Raw genomic sequence first — 18,903 nt, forward strand, 5'->3', positions numbered from 1 at the left:
AAAGAATTCACCAGGACAAATATATTTGGAGACACTTGTCAAAATACTTTTTCTCCCTTAGCTGATTCGTTCAGATGTTCATGTCAGCTCCTGCATCACTGCTTCAATCCTGGTCACATGTGTATGGAGGGAAGAACTCCTGCTTCTGGAGGGTGTCCTCCGCTGGCCTATCCCAGAGGGGCTGCGACACAAGGAGTGAAACTTGACAGGTGTACAAGCGGATCCAATGTCTGTCAAAGCCCAGCCATTTTCCCTTATGCCATATTTTAGGCTTGTGCTTTGGGAACTTGATAAAATTCAATGGAGATATACGAGTAGCAGGAAACAATCTGTGCAAAAATGAAGAACAGTTTTGGATTGCTTCCTGCTGGAGAAGAGGCTGGGATGATACCACACCGACCCCAGGGTAACTAAGAGCAAAACTTGGCTCTCTGGGTATCTCTGAGCATGGACAGTCATTCACACTGCAGGGAGCTATAAAAAGAATATAGCTTTCATATTATTTGTGTTGATCAAGAAGTTATTTGTGGTAATTTTGCTGTTATGCTGCTTCTAATCTTTCTGCTGGGTTTTGAACATTATCTTCAGATGTCTTTTTTCATACTTTATTTTTCTATACATTAGCTATTTCTTTGGTATCATCCTGTTTTACTGACATGAAAAATGAAAGCTCTTCTTTCATTTCATAACGAACAGCACAATTAAGACTTAATTAGATGCGTATGAGTAAGGAAATGGCAATGCCACACAGGACCTTAAATGTGGTATCGTTCAGTTGCTCAAGTGCAGAATCCTGGAAAAAAAAATCCAGACAAAAATATTCCCATCAACTTACTTCTAGCTGTATCTTTACAGGCTGGCATGATTGCCACTGGCAATTATTGTTTTTCTAGTCATTATTCTAAAAATACAATGTACCTATTTTTTTTCCCTTTCCACAATAAAAACTCTGACAGGTGCATGGAAATGAAATTTCTCCATGCATTGGATTCATAGAGAGGATTATATGAAAACATTTAAGGTCTAAGCAAAGATCATATGGCACTACACAGGATTTCTGAAGTTATTATGCTGTTATATGCCTACAGAAAAAAAGCCTTCATACAAAGATGTGAGGTAGTTTTCTCTCTTCAGAATTGTGCGGGTGCTAAATAGGGAAGAGGGTTAGTTGATGGATGGCCTGTCTTGGTGTTCTCTCTGTACCTGTTTGGAAATGGAAAAATTACTGCTGGCTTTCTGGCTTACCACCACAGGTCACCTCTGTGCCTTCTGATACCCCAACCCCAGGGACAGGACAATGTCCAGGGCTCCTCCACCCAGCTTGTTCCAGCTGAAGGTGGCTTGAGTATCCACCAGAGGCTACAACAATAGACTTCAGGAGCAGGTGGATATGGAAAAAGGGTCCTGGGCAGGTCTCTGTGGACAGTAATAATCAGAAAAATAACCACTGATCCTTTGAAGATGTTAAGTGCAGGTCCAGCCTCTCTCCAAGTGAATAGCTAGCAAAAAGGAGGAGTTCGGTGTACTCGGTGTCATCTAACCCTAAACCTTAGGGGAGGAGGTTCCTGATTCTCCAAAATGAGAATGAGGTGATTTGGCTTAGGTGAGCTAAGAGTCTGTTTCACAATTTGCCATACAATTGCCCAAGACAAACACATTGCAGTTGAATTGGACAGCCTGGCACAATAGACCTAGTCACAGCTCTTTGGAAAACTGTGATGCTATTAGTGTTTCCTTGTTTCTTTTGGCAATTCAGGGAACAAACCAACTTGCAGATCATTCCTAAAAAAGGCATTCTGTAAGAGGCACTGATACACATTTTCTCTAACATTGATGAAGTTATAGTTGGCGATAGCAGTTTCTTGTACTTACCCAGAGAATGATGCTCCTGAGTGTGTCTTCACTTTTCAAGCATCTGATCTCCCCTGACTTCCAAGTAGCTGATGCAACATTATTGCTCCTGAAATCTCCAGGCAGGATTTGGCATCTGATTTGCAAAGACACTGATAAATTTTGCAAGTTTCTGAATTAAGGGCTGAAATGATTGTGAATCAATTTGCTTTTTGTTTTCCTGACTTTTGAGTCCTTTTGCTCATTCTTCATGGTTTAGTGCAGATGTGACTCTATCTTCTTGCCCTAAGTGAGAAGGTTTTCATATTCTCTGCTACCCACACAGAAAAAAAATGCTCCAAATGGACAGTGCTAGCAGGCACAGTGGCTCAGGCTGGCCAGAAAAAGTGCAGCTAGACAAGTGTTTGCCAATAGCTTTTAAACGAAGCTCACATAATCTTTTGAAAATAAGTATTGGCTCAGACCAATTCTATGGTATTGCCAGGGCAGTTCTGACTTGCAACTAACCAAAAATGCCTCAACATTGCATAAATAAACTGACAGTTTATTTAACATATTTATTTCCTCATAAGTTCATTGTCAAGGGTATGATGAAGGTGTGGTGTGCTTTTTATAAATTACATATGTGCTACTGTTTCCTGGACCACGTTCTGATGCTCTGTGGAATCTGGAAAACAGTCATTTAACTGGGTGACCCACAGTTAGGCTTTGACATCCGCCACAACCAGCACATGAAGGAGCCAACAATGGCCCCATGAATTAAAAGGAACATGCAGGACTGTGATGGAGACGGGGAAGAAAGCTTTCTGTGAGCGGAGAATAAATATAATACACTGATCTTGTGTTCATGTTGAGCTTTGTCACTTTTGCAATGAAATTAGTCAAGATTAAAAAAGCTTTCCATTTCCACAATGCCAGAAACACCTCTCTGTGGACAACCCTCACACCTCCCTGTTCTTGCCAGCCCCTGTTTCAGATGATGGGTAGTCTGCCTTCTGTGCAGCAGTTTTTGGCTTAGCAGGCAGAGACCTTTTTTCCATTTCTTCCTGCCCTCTGAGCTGCTGCCTGCCCCAGTCTCCCTTATGGAGGCCCTTGCACTCCCCAAGCACCCAGCCTTCCAGTCACCCCTGTCTCCTTTCACTCTTAGTCATCGTTTAATTTTCTGGCACTGCCTTGACATTGGTCTGTTCCTCTTTTTTCAGGCCTCTGGTGTAAAGGTTTTATCCAAGCTATCCTTCAAAGATAACAAGAAAACTTGAAAAAAGAGTTTGTTTTTCAGCTCACAGTGGCATAACTCAGGAGAAAGAGCACTGAAGGAACTGAAGGAAACAGAGAGACAGACAATCAGAGGGGAAAACCAGGCTCACAGCTTCAAACTGTTCATTTTTTCTGGCTCACGCTGCCATTTCCTCAGATCCAGCAAAATGGCATAGGAAATCAATACTCATTTGCTGTGTTGTGTTTCTGCACTTTAAAGGTAAGATTTTTTCCTTCTGTGAAATAATGGACTTGCCTGTAGTGAGGGCAGGTACTGAAACACTTGGATGTGTTTTCAAGAATAGTTGGGTATACCCACACAAGATTTCTGACATTCTTGAGTATTTCTGAGATTTGCTGGCCAAGGCCAAATCCTGCTTGTGAGTACAAGCCCTTTGATGGGGTTTAGCAGGAAAGTAATGGCACTATGTCTATAACAAAATTAATGGAATGAGCTTGACAGCTGAGTTCTCAGTGTAAATGCCTGTTTCTGCTCAGTAACCAAATTTATCTATTATCAGAGAAGGGCACCACGCCTTCTTCAAGCCTTGGTTCTGAACCACCGCTGAAACAGTTAGTGACTTTCTATTATTTGCTTTGTAGTGTCATGTTTATTACTGATAAAAAGGAGAAGCACTTAGTGACCAGACGTCTTCTTTATAGGTCTGCAGCAACTGGTTCCACCTCAGAGATCTCACCTGAAATTCCTGAGCTTTTTTTTCTTTATTCTCCCCCCTCCCCTTTTTATTTAAAAAAAAATTTTCTTTCTCCCTTTTCCCTTTATTTTTTTCCCTCTCCACACCCCACGAGACCAGTTTCCATACGTAGGAAGAACACATTCTCTCGTAGGAGAATATTAGAGCCTCTCAAGACGTGGCTTGACCCGCGAGATGAAGGGGCAGCTCTGCCCCCCCAGCCGGTCCCTCCCGGGGCCCGCAGACCCACGGGAGGGACAACCCCGGTGAGGATGCCGAGCGCTTGGCCTGGGGCGTGTTTCCACCGCTCCCCCGGGTGTGCAGCTGCTGTCGGGGCGGTGTGGGACAGCCCGAGGTCCCTTTGCAGCCCCCGCGGCCCCTCGGTGGGGCGATGCGCGGGAGTGCTGCTGCCCTCTCCCGGGGGGATGCGGGCAGCCCGGCCGTGCCGCCCCGTCCAGCCCCGGGCCGCCCCGCACTGCAGGGACACCCCCCACTGCAGGGACACTCCGCTCCCGGCTCGGGCAAACGGGGCTCTGTGGATGCCGGCTGGCCCGAGAGTGGCTTAGGAGCAGCAAGCGGTCCCGGTCCCCGTCGTAGGGCTGCGGGTGCTGGCTTGGTGCCGGCAGCGCCGCCGCCCCAGGGTTTCTCGGTGTTTTGGCGGCACCCCTGCTAGGGAGCCACGGAAGGGTGACAATCTTCTGGTGCCAGGGCCACCTGGGCACACGCATCCTGCTAATCAGCCTCAGGCTTCCACGTAGTAGCCTTGCTAGGCGCGATCTCCAAACCAACAGGCGCTGTGCGGGAAGGTATTGCCTGGCCTTGGACAAAACCTCGGTGGGACCTGCCTGGAGACTGGGCAGCAGGGCTCAGGGAAGGTCCAGCACCCAAACCAAGGCCCTCGCTCTGGTCATTTGCAAGTACAGGCAACGTGGTACATTTTTGACCACACTCCCGCATTTGTCTGTGTCGTACTCATGATTTGGTTTTCATTTGTTTCATTCCTTGCTTTGAAAGCCAGTTCTTCAGAGCTGAGGCATTCAGGACACTCAGAGACGTCAGATCCTCTGCGTTGGGTGCTCCTTGCCTGTTGATGGCATCTTTATCACCACACTTCTGTGTTTTCATAAATCTGTCTTGGATAGTTCCATGCCGTGACATTTACTGCATGACTGGCACAAGCCAGCACCAGGTGGGCCAGGTGACACGGTGCTGGTGGGTACAACCAGTTGCTCTGGGAGCCACTTCAAACAGTCCTGAATTCCCAGCAGCTGGCATGACTGTCACGGCACTGTTGGCCAGCACTGTGTCCCATCACCGCTGCCGTGTGTGCAGCACTGAATCGGCTGCAAAAAACGGATGGGGCCATTCCTGCTTGGCTCTGCTATTCCTGAAGGCACCATGCTATGGAATTGCAGGGCCCTGCTTTGTTTCTCTGATGTGTGTCATATCAGAGCGCTACAAACCCCAGACTCGGTGAGAAGTCCATGGAAATGGCTGAAAAGAGCTTGAGTCAGAAGGAACGGGCACGGGATCAAGGTCCTGCCAGACAGAGTTATCAGATATCCTGGCACTTCAACCCCCGGTGAGGGGCTACCCACTGCTGTACTCACTCCTCCCGCTCTGAGAAGAGTTTGCCTTTGGTGGCTGTGGTTTTATTCAGAGTTGGCCACGGGGAAGTTTGGAGCCAGGTACCAACAAAGGTGTCCAGCTTCAGATAAGACGTGGGAAATACTTTGTTTGTTTGCAGAAGCTGCAGTTTATTTCTCCATCACAATTTTTTTCTCTGTTTGGGGGATTTTTGTCCTTAAATTGTTGCTGTATTTCAGCATGTTTTAAAGTCACTTCCACAAGACAGATACTATTAAAACCCCTTCTCAGATGAAGAGAGTACTACCTGGATGAAACGCACGGCACAGAAACCGCGCTCCCCGCGGAGCAGGATGCGTCCGAGGCAGGTACAGCCCACGGGCACAGGCACAGCCCGTGTCCCCGAACGAGCCGCGGCCACCCTCGCCCTGCCCCGGGAGGAGCCCCCGGAGGAGGCCCCGGGATGAGTCCCCGCCCCGGCCCCGCCCCGGCCCCGCCCCGGCCCCACCTCGGCCAATGAGCGGCGGCGCCCCGCGGCGGGGCCGGCTCTTTCCCGGCACGGCGCTTCCGGTTCCTCGGCGCGGCCGCCATGGCGCCGCCGCGGTGCCTCCGCCGGGCGCTGCTGCCGGCGCTGGCGCTCACCCTCCTCGGCCTCGCCGCCGCCGTGGGGCCGCGCCGGACCCCGGCGCTGGAGCTGGCGGAAGAGCTGTGGGAGGAGCTGTGGGACGCGGGGCTGCCCGGCGACCTGCCCGAGCTGGAGCCCGAGTGCCGCAGCCTCCTGGCCGCCTTCGCGGAGGGCAGCGCGGCGCTGACGGGCTGCCTGGGCCGGCGCGCCCGCCCGGTGCGGCTGTGCCAGGGCTGCCACGGCCACTACCGCCGCCTGCTCGCACAGTACGGCAGCATCGCCCGCGCCGTCGGGGTGCGTCCGTGGGGGCGGGGGGGGGGGGGGGGGGCGCGGCTGCCGGGGCGGGCTGGGGGCCTGGCCCCTTTCCTTTAGGCTTCCAGGCCTGTGAGTTCGGTGCCGGAGCACGTCAGGTGGCGGCGGCATCCTCGGGAGGGCAGGCTGAAAGCCTCGCCGGGGTGCGCAGGGCAGTTTGGCAGAGGCGGGGAGTGTTTGGGAAGCGCTGCTGCCGGAGACGGCCGCCTCCTTCTGCTCTGTTGTAGCACGGTCCGTGCAGCCAGCTCCTGGCATGGCTGGGGGCAAGGAGCTCCACCTGCAGAGAAAGCTATGCGAGTGGAAAAACTTGAGTTGTTCTTGCTGATGTAGCAATGGCTCTCAGGTTGTCTAGCACTAATGGGGGACGCTGCTAAAGCTTAGCTGCCTGGCACTTCCCGGAAAACTGATGCTCTGTGAAGCTGTGGCGAGTGATGCACATCATCTTGTGAGGAGCCGTGTCACAGTGTTCTTGGCTCCAAAGCTGATGGGAGTGTGCGTAGAAAGCCTGAGCACTGGCTGGAGTCAGTGCACCCTACTGCTGGAAGAACTTTGACTGAAGCTGGGTCTTCTGTTTACGTCCTCCAGACTTTGATTGTGCCTTGTTTTGGTTTTTTTTTCCCCCTCCTTTCCTTAGTGTTGCACACGGTTCGTGGCTTGTTCTGTGTGTTCTCATGGAGTTGATCCATTTGTAAAAGTTAGTTCCTGGGATGATGTGAGGATGACATTAGTGAATCAGACCAAAGTGGCTTTGTTCTATGATGATGGTAAGAGAACAGGCAGAGAGCAAGTTTATAGCAGTGTGTACCCTGGATTGTGCTTTCAGTCCTGGGATTTCTGAATTCCAGGATTTAGAATTGCCATTGACAAGAATAAATCTGCTACTCTTCAAGCCCAGGCAATAAACAGGGGCCACAGTGGCCTGCAGACCATTTCACTGCACAGTCTCCTGTCATTAGAGAAGTATCAGTATTGCTTTTGGGTAGTGTTTTGGGTTGTTTTCCTACTTCCCCTCACCGTGCTTGTATTGGAAGAGTGCATGCATGTTCCTTTGGTAATTGTCCTCTCCAGGGCAAATATGTAGCCAGTGGTCTCATGTTTTAGCTGGCAAACTTGTAGTCTATTCTATTTGTTTCTGTTACGGAACCTGTTTCACGCCACTGACTAGGTAGGCAAGTGAAAAACTGAGTGTGTAATTCTCTTGGGTACTTTTGCCATGATATTTTGGCTAGGATTAGGTTGCCAAACATATTCCAGTACTTAGAATATTTATGAACTCATTGCAGCTGCTGTGCTTGAGTACTAGTGGCCTGGGAGGACTTGTCCACTATATGGTCTGGAAGACACATCTGTTGGCTTTACTTCTGTATGTGGATTAACTAACTAGGTAAATAAAGAGGTGGCCTCTTGCAACCTCAGTCCATGATTACAATTAATTGGGTATCTGATGTTTCTATCTTAACAGTAGTTAGAGTGCAATGTTACAGGAGCAGCCAGTTTAAGTTTTGGACATCTCTGAAATACAAAATCCTCCTCACCAGGCTAATTAAAGAATCAATTAGGCAAACTTTATTTAAGGACTGATTTAGGTCTATGTGATTCAGTTTTGGTAAAGTGCTTTTTCCTACTCATGAGCCCAGGTGGTGGGGAAGCGTCACAGCCTTTGTGAAGCAACCGGAGTTTCCTGCATAAACAACATTCTTGCATATCTGTAATTTAGTAGAAATGAAAATGGGTGAACGTAGGAGTTACCAGATGTGGCAATATTTGACTTCTGCAGTTGAGCCTCCAAGGGAAAGTTCTTATTTAATCCCCCCCTCCCCATTTTAACAAAGAGAGGCAGAAACTGGATCTCTTGTAAAGCACTGTAAGGAACAAGTTTCTCATTAAAGAGATTATTTTTTTTTTTTTTCTATGTCCCACGTCACTTATCAAAGAGGCTTTTGGCAGCTTTGGCAATTTTGAGAAGTGCTTAAGTCAATTTGGCAGCCAGACACCAGGAGCTAGAGCACAGGAGTCAGCTGACTGGACGTCATGGTTCTGTATCTGAATTCTGATCAGACTACTTCCTGTTTATTCTGCAACTGCTTTTACAGTCACTGTGCATTTTTTATGAGCTTGGTCCAGAGAAAAAAATTGCTCTAAGAGTTGTGGCAGAGCCTGCTTTGAGGATGGGGTGCATTGAATGGCTCACTAAGACAGATGAGCTTGGTACCTGTGTCTGGGGAGGGTGAGAGCCTGGCCTGGTCAAATGCTTGGGAGAGTGAGCATGGGCACTGCTCCACAGAGCACTCTGTTCCTGGTGTTGCTGCACTGGGGGGGAGTTTGCTGCTGATAGGCTATGTTGGTGCAGCGGTTTTGGAGGCTGTTTCTGCTTGGGTTTGGTTTGTTTGAGGCCAGTCTGCTGGTTCAGTTCCTTCAACTATCCCTTCTGTCTAATGAGAACAACCCTGTCCTCTCCTCTTACTGCACATGCCTTGAGCTGGCTCCCAGGCCCATGGCCCAGGAATGGATGAATGTAAGCCACCTGGCAGAGAAAGTCCTGTCTGTATGCTTGGTGGTTTTTTGTTTTTTTTTATTTGCCATGTATTTTTGACTGACTTGCATGCAGCCCTAGTAGATCTGCAGAGATTATGTACAGTAAGCTGTGTTGCTCACAGTATGAATTGGAGGATCAAAAGATTTTTGTTCCATCACTTCTGTTCTGCCTTTTCTAGAAATATCCACGTGATGTGTTGTGATTGTTTTAGATGCGCTTGTGTAAAATACATTTCAGAAATTTCCGTTTGTATTTTTAACACTTGTTTGCTTCCTTTCTGGTTTCCTTTTATTTCTAGAATTCCTCTGAGAGCCACAATTGTGCCAAAAGCATCTTGACCTCAGACAGGCTGCAGATAGTTGTGACCCTTTCGGAGTTCTTCAATGAAACCTGGGAGGCAGCCAACTGCGCAAGTATGTGACTCGTTCTGTAGCTCTCGTGCTACTGTGATGACGTAGCCCCTAAAACGTGCACAGATCAGAATTGTATGTGTTTATTTGAATGCAGCCAGTAGATGACACACAAATCCCAAACTATAGCCACCCCGAGAGTGTTTTCTTTTGTAAGGGCCAAAATCTGAGGGCAGTAGTCTGTTGGAAAACTACTGATGGTGCTTACTACTTTCAGGAGAATTTTATAGGATGTTGGCTTGCTCTCTCAGTGCTGTTGCTGAACTCCTAAATTCCCCAAATGCTGTTGTTTTTAAAGGTCTGTCTGATTAGAGCACCTGAAGTAGGGTAGGACGGATGGAAGCAGTAACATGGGGTTGAGCCCATGACTGGGAGAAAAGCCCCAGAGTTCCCTCAAGGCTGGTAAAAAGCTCAGCTCTTGTCTTAAAGAATAATAATTATGCTGTGATTTCTACTGGTGTGTTCATGGTCTAACTGTTTCCTGGGTGCTCTCCATTTCATCTCCTCTGCTGGTGCTTCTGCTTCTACAAAATGGCTGTTACTGTTGCTGGGCAAAGCCAGATTTGTGGGCTAGGAAATAAAAGTAATGTCTTGTTTTATCTCGAAGTCCAAAGATAATTCAGTCTCCCTCTTCAGAAAGCACTTGATGATAGTCTTCATCTTTCACTTAATCAAGGCCAATTAATTCTGAAATGTGTTCTCGATGAAGCATTAGGTCAGCAGGTCTGAGATATCAATGGCAGGCAGATACGGAAACTGCAGTGTTGACTAGACCTGTCCTTTATAGTTGAGAGCTCTTTTAGCAGGAGTGGAGTGTCTGGGGCTTGCTGGCTGTGGAAATGTTAGAAATTAAAATATCCTGATGTATTTCTTTCTTTTCAACAGATTGTTTAAAGAATAACAGTGAGGGATTATCAAATTCTACTGAAGAATTCCTGGATTTATTCAATAAATCTTTGACATGTTTTGAACATAACCTCCAGGTATTTATGCTGTGTACTTAAGAGAAGCACTAAATCCTCTAACTGCTACAAAAATTTTATTTATGTTGAATAAACTGCAGATGCAGACCAGGCAAATAAACTGCTGCTGAGTTTGTGAATTGTAGGCAGATAAATCCATGATCAGTAAAATGCAGTTGTTTACAGACTGAGTGCCTAAAATTAATTCTAATTGATACTCACCTTGACTTCATTTTGTATGTAATTGCAATGCTACTTCACATCAAAATTTCTGAATTCACAATAGTTGATAATTACGTAGTAAAAACCAGCATGTCTGCATGCTGTGGGTCTCTCTTGCTTCGTAGAATTGTTGTCTTTTTTCATAGAAATTCAATCTTTAAATATCCTTTTGATAGTATGGACTAGCTCAGAAGGACCAGCTGCCTTAAATTCTTGTAACATTTGACTGTTAAAATTACTTGTAGTTAAAGGTTGGCCATATTGCAAAGACAATATAACTTCCTTAGTGAAATAAATGTAGTAATGTCCTCAGAGAAAATGCCCTATATAGCCTAAGAAACGGCATATTCCATTTCAGTCAGAAAGTGGCCAGATTTCAGGATCATTCAGTAGTAAATTGGGTTTACTTCAATGGGCACGGGACAATCTCTGAGGAAATTTTCTGCTTCTTTCTTAATGCTTTCTAGGAAATGTGTCTTTATAGGCCTTGGTCAGGAGCAGTGTGGACTGACCTGTTGAAAACTTAGAGGGATTAAACTAGAACAGTGGTCAGTGGGTAGCTGGTACAGACATTACTGGGCTGAAATATCTTCAGAGATTGTAGTTTCGTTTTCAAATGTCCTGTATTGCGTTCGTGGAGTGCTGAAGGCCACAAATGGGAAGGATTGCTTAGCATGGCACAGCCTGTCCTTGTTAGTAGCAGCCTAACAAATCAAACCAATTTTTTTTTTTTTTGTAATGCCTTAAACTGTCATTCATTCAGTTTTATAACCCTAGGGGCAAGCCATTGATCTGTCACCAAATAACTACACGGAAGTGTGTAAAAACTGCAACGAAACCTACACAAAATTGAATGATCTGTATAACCACCTGCAGAGGATGAACAGGCAAGGTGGTGAATCTGCACACTCCGCACATTTGTGTATCGACGTGGAAGATGCAGTAAGTGTTTGTTAATACACTTTATTAATCTGAGCCATTTGTGCTTGTCTTACTAGGGATTGCCTTTTCCTTTGGGCAGGGGGCAGTAGGGGCAGCTGTGCCTTTGGCAGGCTGGTGTCCTGTGGTGGGAGGTGCTTGGTGGGGCTGTCTTGCTGGGCCCCGTCCTCAGGCAGTGCTGCAGGAGCGTGACTGAAGCTCCTGATCTCCCGAGCGCATTCCAGTTTGAGTAGCTGCACTTTCATTTCTTGTTACTGTGAAGGAGATGGATTTAAAAAAAATAAGTCTCTTAATCTTCTGGCTTTTAATGTGAGGATTTACTGCTATTGTTCTAGCTGGTGTATTAATTGATTCCTTATTACAGCAGGAATAAGGGATCCTGTTTGTAGGGATCCTCAGTATTGACAACATATGTTTGGGAAAAGCTTTGGTATACTGTGGGGTTTAAGTGGCCGGGCTGAAGGAATGCTCGTCAAAAGCATGGGATTAGCCCTGTCTCCACAGACTATCAGTGAGCTCTCTGGGAAACAGGCATATGGCAATGTCTACATGTATCTGAGTATAGTTATGTTCTTGAAGCTTGTAAAAGTTTTGATGTGAAATCTTGGCTCCATCTAAATAGTCTGTTTCAACATTGCCAGGGATTTGCTTGCTTTTGGGGGGAGGTCTGTTCAAGCGCAATTTCCTGAGGTGATATTTGAACACTTGCATGTCTTGAGGCCTGAGTGTTTGCCATGCCATGCTGCACAGAAAAAATGCACGTGCTTGCTTTCATGGGTTGCTTATGTTTTCCTTTTAGATGAACATCACTCGGAAGCTTTGGAGCAGGACTTTCAACTGTTCTCTTCCCTGCAGTGATACAGTCCCAGTGATTGCAGTTTCATCCTTTATTCTCTTCCTACCTATTGTTTTTTATCTTAGTAGCTTCCTTCACTCAAAGCAGAAGAAACGGATACTCATTTTGCGTAAGTGGTGGTGTTGGCATTTCACTGTTGGAGTTGGGAGGTGCCAGGGATTTGCTTGGCTCTTGTGGGAGAGGGGCCCAGCCAGATCCGCCTGCAGCTGTGCTGACGGCGCTAATAGCAACTATTAGTCTGCTGCTGTCCCCTGAAGAAGGGTAGTAAAGAGCTTCAGCCATATCTTTTCATTAAAGTTTCTGGACGTGAACAGAAAGCTGTTTGCAAGTCTGTGTCGGATAAATAGAGGGAGTGGAGAGACTAGTTTTGTGGAATTCTTTGTGTTTAATTTTCATATAATTTTTCTCTTTCTAGCCAAGCGCATCCAGTCAAATGCCAGTCTTGTGAACATCCAAGAAAAATACAGCTGAGCTGCAAAACAAAACCTGAGAACTGCTGCTGGTATACAGTGGGTACAATTGTGTTGGAATGAGGCCGGCACAAAAGAGGAGTTAATTATGGTTTAGTGTAATGATACAGAGCAACACAAGTTAAACAAAATGCTGTCTGACTTCTAAGCGAGGATATTAACAAACATGACAAGGCAGGGCTGTGTGACACTGTATGGACTCTGGTTTTGAAAAATCTGTGGTGTTTTTTTTCCAGTATCAGGCTGAAGCTGGTGTTTTTCTGTTTCTAAGCTTTTGTACTTCACATCAATAGAATAGCTACACTTTTCTTGCATGGTATTTTCCTATATTTGTTCCACAAAAACCTGAGATTTTGAATATTTTTGAGGTGATTTTGATAGACAAGATTTGAAATAATGTTTGATGTTTCTGCTTAAAACATTATTTTTAATTCCACATAATATTAAGACTTGAGATGGAAGGAACCCTTTTAAAAAGTTCCCATCTTTCCTATAGCACTGAAAAGTCATGCTGCTGGCATCTGTTAAAAAAGAGGCATGAAATATGCAGAGAAAGTGGTAATATATAGTGTTTAAAATGGCAACAAAAGCAGCACAACTGCCAGTGCTGGACTTGAATAGTAATCATTGATGGCTACAGTATTCTGTTCTCTCTGAAACTGGTATTATTATTATTATTTAGTCTTATCCACACTTTAACCACTAAAATAATTGTTTTTCAAATCTTACATTTTCAGAGGCTAATTTTACATGTCTGCTTGGGTAACAAGGTTTCACTCCCTGTTTATTTATGCCATTTCCTGTCCTTTTTAATTCTAATGTTTTGGGGGTTTTTATGTTTTTGTAGAGGAGAAGTGAGGTAAAGTCAAGTCACTGGAGATGCTGAATTTCCTGGTCTGGAGCTTGCTGTGGCTTAATGCAGAGGTGTTTACAGGAACTTTGTAGGGTAAAAGTTGTGTTTTCTAGGCAATGTGTTTTAGCAGTAAGAGAACCTGCTGGTTCACTAACTTAAAAACTGTTCTGAAGAACATGAATATACTGTGTTGGGAATTGATGACTTTCAAGAAAGAGTTTAAAAATATTATTGCTGTGAAATAGATGGATGTAAACAAATTCAAACTTGCAGAACTCCAAAGCTGATGGAGAAATTCGTGCAATAACTGTGGGGATGGGTGGTGCTGCTGTCAGGCTGTGGGCACAATTTAATGGCTGTAGCAATAGTGGCAGTCCAGTTTGTTTCTTGTATTTCTGATTTGGGAGAGTGGTGGGGTTGAAATTATTTGTAGCTGTACTTGAGGTTAATGAATGCCAGAGTCCTTGCTCCAATTTTTAAATGTATTTTCTAACCTTGGGATATAAAAAAAATGGTCATTACAGCTAAAAAAAATTAAATTTCTCTTGGAATCTGTGTCTGATGTCCATCAAATGTCCCATGAAATAGTTGTATTTATTTGATTTGCTTTGGAGCCTATAATGTTGAATTTTTCCTTTGCACTAAGGCTCAAATAAATACATAACAGTGTAACAAAACAGTCCTAAAGCTCTTCAAATCATTGGGGTTTTTTTTCTGTTAGGACATACTGTTGGTTTTGAAGTCAAGTTTAACAAGTTTATTACACAGTATGTTTAATAATAAGTAAAATATGGTGTTAGCAAGTGGTCCCACCCACATGATTGCCTTTTTGTGTTTTATCAGAAAGAAGTATCTATGTCCCTGTGTTTAACATGTGAATTACTAGATCAGCAGTCACTTTGTGTTAGGTAGTTCACAACAATGGTATAAAACTCTGTTTCTCTCGCTTATTGCATAACAGTGCTTTCGTTCGGCTGGGAGACGCATGCTGCCTTTTAAGAAAAAAATATTATTTTTTACATCTATTATTCTTTAACTTCAACTTTCTGGTACTTATTCAGCTGCCTGCTCTAATAGCATTACATTGATTTGGGACATCATATGATTGAGAGCTGTTCAAAGGAATCTTTCATTCGTGCAGATAAAGCCAGTTTGTATGTGCAGCATTTCAGAATGACAGCTTTTATACTGTAAGCGGTGGCTTTTTGAGCACATTCATGTTAAGTAGGTCTGAAGTCATTACTTTTGGATATGGTGGTTAAGCACTTTAAAAAAAAAAAATCAGCTTTTCTTATTTTCCTGGCTCCTAAGCCAAACGGAAATACTCATGTGACTTTTGTTGTTTTTGATTTTAAAGTAGCAGCAAAGTTTACACTTGAGATTTTTAATGTTACAGCTACTATTTTTTCCTTTTTTTTTTTCTCCTTCCCTCCCAACTTTCTACTGTTAACTTTCTTTACACAGTGTTATATTTTTGGCAGGGTATTTCATATATAAATTGATTGAATTCTCTTTATACTCTATTTGCTAGAGAAATGTGGAAGCAGACTGTTGAAAGAGAAATAGAATTCTTTTTTGCTGCTAGTCTTCCATCTTTATTTTTTGCCTTTTTGGTATTATGTGTATTAAATAGCATAAAATTTGAAATACTGGTTGTTTGTATCTTTTTTGTGGAAATAAAGACTTCTTACTGTGGGGGGTAGCACTTTGATTCATATTTATACTTACTAGGAAATGTGCAAAGTCAGGTCTAATAAAGATTGTCAATAAACAGTGAACAGTGTGGTTACTTAATTGCTTCATCTGTAGTAGTTTTATACTCCTGATGTTCTGGGTTTGTGTTCAGAAGCACCTGCTTATTATTCTTCATTATGCTGTTTGCAGGAAAACAGCACCAGAAAGATGTTTTCAAAGCAGTGCTGTGCTGAGTTACGGAACGGCAACTGCTGAGAGGGTGGAGTTTCAGCTTTGTCGAAGCTTCCTGAACTCTGTGGAAAGGCTCGTGTTAGTGGCAACTGAGTTTCATGGGTGAGCGTGCAGAAGTAAGGCTGGTGGGGTTAACTTGCTGTCTTTGTGGGGAGGCTTTTGGTTGCCGGCACTGCCACTTACAGCTTCAGCAGGCACCCTGTTGGATCGCTGCTGGGCTGCAGGGTTTAAAAAGCAGCAGTGCAGTGCCTCACTATGGAGAGTCGGGTGTCTCGCCTGATGGCAGAGGCCTTGTGCTCTGCTGGTGGGATGTGGGTAGCGCAAAGGCAAATTAAAATCTCGGCGTGTCTCTTGCAAGGCGCTTCCAGGAAGGCGGGAGGAATCGCGATCCGGCGTGGTTCTGACTGCCTGTGTGCTTGGGAGAGAAACTTGAAAGGGAATCGGCTCAGGAAAAGGGCAAGTGGGAAGAGCAGAGGGCGCAACTGATGAGTGCAGCAGAGGTTCAGAGAGTATGTGAGTGTGGAAATGGGGGTCTGTAAGCACACACAGGGAGAGGCTGCTGAAGTGCTCAGGTGGTTGAGAGATCCTGAGAAAAGAGGATATGAATGGGACCTTGATGGCAACTGAGCTGGAAGGGGGATGCTCTGGCTTCTCAGTGGAAGTGAGGCTGGGGACTGTAAGGTATGGATGCAGTGCAGCTGAGCCTGAGTCCCCCACTGGTCTGTGGCGGGATGCCTGCACAGGATGACAACAGGGACTTGCTTCTGAGTTAAAAGCAACTGCTTTCTTCTGGGAGGGGACCTGGATTGTGTGATGGTGTTGAAATAATCGTGGTTCAAAGGTTCTTTACAAAGCTCTTGTTCTATTTTGAGCTGAGTGAGGATTCCTGTTTAGCACTAAACAAGGGACTTCTTTAAAAGAAACCAAAAATAGTTTTTGTGGTTTTTTTTTTTTTTTTTTTTTTTTTTGGTGTAATGGCTGCTTTTTGCATCTTCATTAAATAACTGCTATAATCACAAAATGGCTTCAGTTTCCTAATGTTTTGTTTCTGGTGCTTTCTGTCCAGATAATCAAGTACCGTCAAATCTTGTGTTTCTGCTAATTTCTACCTTAGTTTTCGTGCCCTGAATATAGAGTTCCTCTGGAATGATAAGCTGTGTGATTAGAAAAATCACTGCACTCCTAATCAGAATGGATGGGTAACTTACCAATTTTTGTTCATATTTCATTGTGAATTTTCCCTCTGGGACTGATGTAAGCTTTTTTAGCGTGACCTTCATTAAGTTTGTGCAGGATGCGCATTCTGTATCTTTGCCAGAGTGAAAAGTTACACGCTGGAAGAGCATAGCCAGTAAATTCTGCAGCTTCTCTGGAGTGTTGCTTCTCCCAGCATTGTGATGGGTGTCTGTTGCTACTTGCTGGAGGCAGCCAGGATGATTTATGTGCAACAATAACCTTGTGTTGTGCTGAAAGTTGAAGTGCAGTTGCTATCCTGGAGCTCCTAACCTAATCTAAGGCAAAAATAACATGGAAAGGAAGAAAACAGGAGGTGATGTGATCAGTGACCGCAATCGGTTGTGTGATAACTGTATCAAACACCTGCACTCAGAAAAGGTTACCAGCATCTTGCTGGCCTTTCAGAGTGTTCCTGGCATGGTCTGTACCCAGGACTGGGTGTGGGCTTAGGGAGTTGTCAGACCAGCATCTTCTTCTGCTATGGCAGCAGCTTCAATGCTTTGCTCTGCTGGGAAGTTGGTGCTGCTCCAAACTGGTTTCCTCCAGCATCTGCTCTGAACTGTGGCAAGGACAGTGCTAGGGAGCTGGCGCTGTGGGGAAGGAATATGGGGATACTCTAGAGTATAGCTTTGAGGGGAGCCTCTTGCTGGAAGTATGAGCTAGGTTTGGGCTTTTTCACTTCTGTGCATCATGGTTGCCAAGGGGACTAAGCAGAATAGGGCTGACCGAGCACAAGGACAGCAGGGACACTGCTGCAATGTTTTGCTGTGTCAGAGAGACAAAGTTGTGTCAAGTAAATGCTAATTATTTTTTAACAACTTAATTGGTTGTGGTAGAAATAAATTAAATAATTACATGAGCTCTAATCTTCCTCTGCTCCTATCTGAGGTGAAAATAATGGAATTTTTTTCCAAATAATTATTAAAAGAAAAATACTTGCTAGTAGCTCAGTTGAATTTTTAACTTTCAATACTGAAAATTCTCCTCTGGTGCCAGCACAGTAAGTATCATGGATTGCTGCAATTAAACCAGTGCATTAAGTTATTCATAATACTCTTTCTGGGCAGTGTTCCCACCTGCTTAATCTGTGCTATACAAGCATTTATTAGAACTGACTGTTGAAAAACGCCAAGCTAAATCAGACACTAAAAAAAAAAATTAAAAAATCAATATGATGCCCTAAACTGGTTTAATATGTCTTTCCTCTTCAATAATCCTACACATTACTGATTTATTTGCTGTAATGAACATGCCATTCAACCGAAACAAGATTAGCTGCTTAAACTGCTGCATTAAGCACGGAGCAACTTTAATGCTGCTTTATATTTCATTGTAATGCTCAGCACTTACAGTGGTGTGACTTTCTCTGCTCTGCAATAACGAGTTTGTGTTGGCTTCCCAGAAGGCTTCCCGAATGGTGTTTGGTTAAAGCATTTGGAATGGTAAATATGGGTTGGAGAGCTGCAATGTGGCACCTCCTTCATCCAAACCTAAGTGGAACCAAACCAGTGAGCAGGATTAATGCACAAATTTATACTCCCTTCAGGATTTTTCTGGGGTTAACTGTGAAATAAATGGCTTATGTCAAACTGATCTAGGTTAAGACAGAGAGAACAGCCACTGGCAATCAGAATATTTCTTTGGACTTCATTCAAAAAACTTTTTTCAAGCATTTCAAAGAATAGCAAATTACTGTGCTGCATCAAAAAACAGCAGGCATCTTGGCTTTGCAAGGAAGAGTCCCAAGATAGATGTGGTACAGACAGAAGGCTTTCAGAGGAGTTTGTAGAAGGAGACAGGGAAGTGAGAGTACAGGCATTATACACCTGTCCAGTATTGTGTAATGTATAATAGAAAGTCTGTTCTTTTGCATAATACTGGGCGGGTCTGAAAAGTTTAAGCTCTTCAGTTTCCAGGTAAAACTGTGTGTTCTTCTCTTCCTGCTACAGTGGCAAACTTCCACTGGGTTTTCAGTGGGCTAAGATTACTGTTTTGTTCTTTCCCTCTGTCATGAAAACTATGGTTTTGATGATTACCTTCCCTTCTTGTTGATTAAGAAGGAAGTTGTATTTGCTGGGGCATCTGTATATTCTCCATAGTTCTCAAAATTGCAATGAATTTTCTGTGTGCAGCACTACATTATGTTTCTTTTGCTTTGGAAGAATA

General features: G+C 44.4%; 1 protein-coding gene across 1 annotated transcript; it reads left to right on the plus strand.

Moving 5' to 3' along the window:
- Nucleotides 1-5,979: 5,979 nt before the first annotated feature.
- Nucleotides 5,980-15,342, plus strand: OSTM1 (osteoclastogenesis associated transmembrane protein 1; the record flags this gene model as incomplete). Its single annotated transcript, XM_082300265.1, has 6 exons — nucleotides 5,980-6,309; nucleotides 9,162-9,276; nucleotides 10,159-10,256; nucleotides 11,235-11,399; nucleotides 12,196-12,361; nucleotides 12,668-15,342. 6 exons carry the CDS (start codon nucleotides 5,980-5,982, stop codon nucleotides 12,721-12,723), a joined length of 930 nt encoding a protein of 309 aa, XP_082156391.1. The 3' UTR covers nucleotides 12,724-15,342.
- Between the last annotated feature and the right edge of the window lie 3,561 nt (nucleotides 15,343-18,903).

The sequence above is a fragment of the Coloeus monedula genome (assembly GCF_965178545.1).
Source record: "Coloeus monedula genome assembly, chromosome: 2".
NCBI classification, from domain to species: Eukaryota; Metazoa; Chordata; class Aves; order Passeriformes; family Corvidae; genus Coloeus; species Coloeus monedula.